Source organism: Triticum aestivum, chromosome 6B (genome assembly GCF_018294505.1).
Source record: "Triticum aestivum cultivar Chinese Spring chromosome 6B, IWGSC CS RefSeq v2.1, whole genome shotgun sequence".
Taxonomy (NCBI): Eukaryota; Viridiplantae; Streptophyta; class Magnoliopsida; order Poales; family Poaceae; genus Triticum; species Triticum aestivum.
In genome coordinates this window covers 552,248,922-552,251,308 of record NC_057810.1, presented here as the reverse complement: position 1 = coordinate 552,251,308, position 2,387 = coordinate 552,248,922, and the positions used below count along the sequence as shown (strand labels likewise).

General features: G+C 52.9%; 1 protein-coding gene across 1 annotated transcript; it reads right to left on the bottom strand.

Annotated features, from left to right (window-relative positions):
- Window positions 1-957: 957 nt before the first annotated feature.
- Window positions 958-2,121, bottom strand: LOC123134397 (transcription factor UNE12). Its single transcript, XM_044553658.1, has 2 exons — window positions 1,470-2,121; window positions 958-1,385 (listed from the first exon to the last, which is right to left on the bottom strand). Exons 1-2 carry the CDS (start codon window positions 2,076-2,078, stop codon window positions 1,140-1,142), a joined length of 855 nt encoding a protein of 284 aa, XP_044409593.1. The 5' UTR covers window positions 2,079-2,121; the 3' UTR covers window positions 958-1,139.
- Window positions 2,122-2,387: the final 266 nt, after the last annotated feature.

Below are 2,387 nucleotides of genomic sequence, written 5' to 3'. Positions count from 1 at the left end.
GGACGACGATATGTATAGTTTGACATGAGCAACAATGGGCCTTGGGCCGTGCGCTTGTATCCTGTAAACTGGGCCTAAAAACTTATTTTACGATGAACAAATATTTAATAGACATTTTTTTATATATTGTGAACTTTTTCCTAATACACATAGATCCATTATAAGATGCAAGCTGCCCATTTTCCAAATAAATAAAGATAGAAGGGAAAGTTGAAACCGGACAGCAAAAACAGAAAACCGGGCATAGGAAACTGGTGAAAAGAACAAAGAGAAAAAACCCAGAAAACCGGTGAAAAAGCCAAATGGGAGGTTCCCGGAATACCATCTCAAAATGTTCGCGAAAACTAAAGCGGTCAGAGCCCAGAAAACGGGGCAAAGAAACCAATGGATTGAACAAAAGAAAAAAAAACAGGAAAGAAAAACGAAAACCCGGTAAAAGAAACCCAAATGGAAGATCCAAAAACCAGCTCGAAAAATGCTTGTTCGACATCCCAAGCGCTGTGTTCCTACTTCCTAGTGGGCCGGCCCATGTTAGTGCTTAGCGGGTGACGCGAGTGATATGTATGGCTATATGCTTATCATTTGCGGAGTTTTACGGTTTTGTAAATCGGTGTATTGCATCGCATGCCTACACAGGAACAGTAAAGCAAAGAAAATGGTCCGAAAATATCGAGATGGTCCCTGCGAAGAAAAACTAGGAAAAGATGATAATCTTCTAAAGAAAAGGAAAAGTTGAGAAGAATCAGGAATACACAAATGACACGATGGGATAATGCACATCACCGTAGAGGATGCTCGCCTTTCTCCGCAGCCGTGCAGCTCGATTGCAAATTAACCATTACATATCTTTATGTACTAACTTACATGATTATGATTTTGAAGAAAAGTTGTAGTAGCACATACTAGTACAACACATGAACAGAAATACTAGGATTAACAAAATGTATACGCGTAGATATAAGCGCTTGCGCTGTATTGAGGTTAAAAAAAAACCTCTCTCCTCTACATCACTACATCAACGACAAGAGGATGTACGTCTGCATATGCCTCCTTATTTATCTTCGAACGAGGTGGTTCGTTGTTGATTAATCTCTACCATATCCCTATACGCTTCTCCTTTCTAGCTAGAGTAGTTCAGTTCAGTCCAGTTGCCCCCTCTGCGACGACAAGATGGCGTCCAGCGCCTCCTTCACCTGGGAGATTTCCGGCGCTGTTCCCCCTTGCGCCGGCCAGAACTCGTCCGTCGCCAGCACCTTGACTTGCAGCTGCAGGAACTTGACGTAGCTGACGGCCTTCTCGAGCATGGTGACCATGTCGACCTTGGTGCCGTTGGGAACCAGCTCCTGCAGTGTCCGCAGCCGCTCGCTGATCTTCTCCCGTCGGTTCTGCAGGACACGGTGGCAAGTTGTTCAGATCCACCCAAGTCAAGCATGCAGTAGAGACAAGTGCAGTTTCGCCACCGAATTTACCTTTGCGGCGAGGCTTTGCGGGTCCCCCTTGGGCGAGGTGGTGGTGCGCGCCGCCGGCTTCGCCTTACTCGTCTTCCTGCGCGCGCCGCACGGCTTCTTGGAGGCCCGCGGCTCCGCATCCTGCACGCGCGCCGCGTACGATCGCTTCGAGGAACCGCGCGCCGGCGCCGGGGCGTCGGGCGAGCCGTTGGACGTGCTCGGGAACAGGAGCCCGAACGGCCGCCCCGCGCCGCCGGAGCTCTGCATCAGGCTGAAGCAGCCCGTGGCTGGATCGAACCCTATGGTCGACGCCGGCCCTGCGTGCTGGTCCTCGTCCATGGCGTCCATCCACGCGTCGCAGTCCGCCTCCTCCTGCGCGACTACCTGGGCGCCGGGGCCTCGCGCGGGCGCGGCACGGTCGAATGCGAGCACGGACATCCCCGCGCCCGCCCAGCTCGCGCTCTCCGGCACGTAGGCGCCGGCGGCGCCGGCTGGCTCGTCGTGGGCGTAGTTGTAGCCCCCGAAGAGCACCGTCGTGTCCACGCCTCCGAGCAGCGCGTCGTGGCCACCGTAGACGAGCGCGTCGAACCCGCCGTCGTACGTCACCATCGGCTCCCGCACTAACGCCATGATCACGATCACGTAGCGCTACCTACCTAGTTGCTAAACCAAGATGGTGTCTAACTATATAAGCTCTGTGCTGTGCTGTGCTCCCACAAGTGGTTGGCAAGCGGCGGCGAGTTGTGTGCTGCCTTCGCGCCATGCCGCCGGCTATATATACATGCGGCGGCGCACAGGCGGGCACATGGGTGGGCGGGCTTAAAGAAGCCGGTGCAACAAACAAAACACCGTGCGTGGAGAGGATTATACAAAGTACATCTGCATTAAATGCTGGAGCTAGATAGGTGATCGAGCTGCCGATCCTTGCTGTAGCTGTGT

Bases quoted from the DNA above. Each gene is read 5' to 3' on its own strand.
- LOC123134397 (XM_044553658.1), bottom strand. From the start codon at position 2,078: ATGGCGTTAGTGCGGGAGCCGATGGTGACGTACGACGGCGGGTTCGAC. The intron at 1,386-1,469 runs GTAAATTCGGTG...CGTGTCCTGCAG, and splicing joins CGCAAAGCCTCGCCGCAAAG to AACCGACGGGAGAAGATCAG.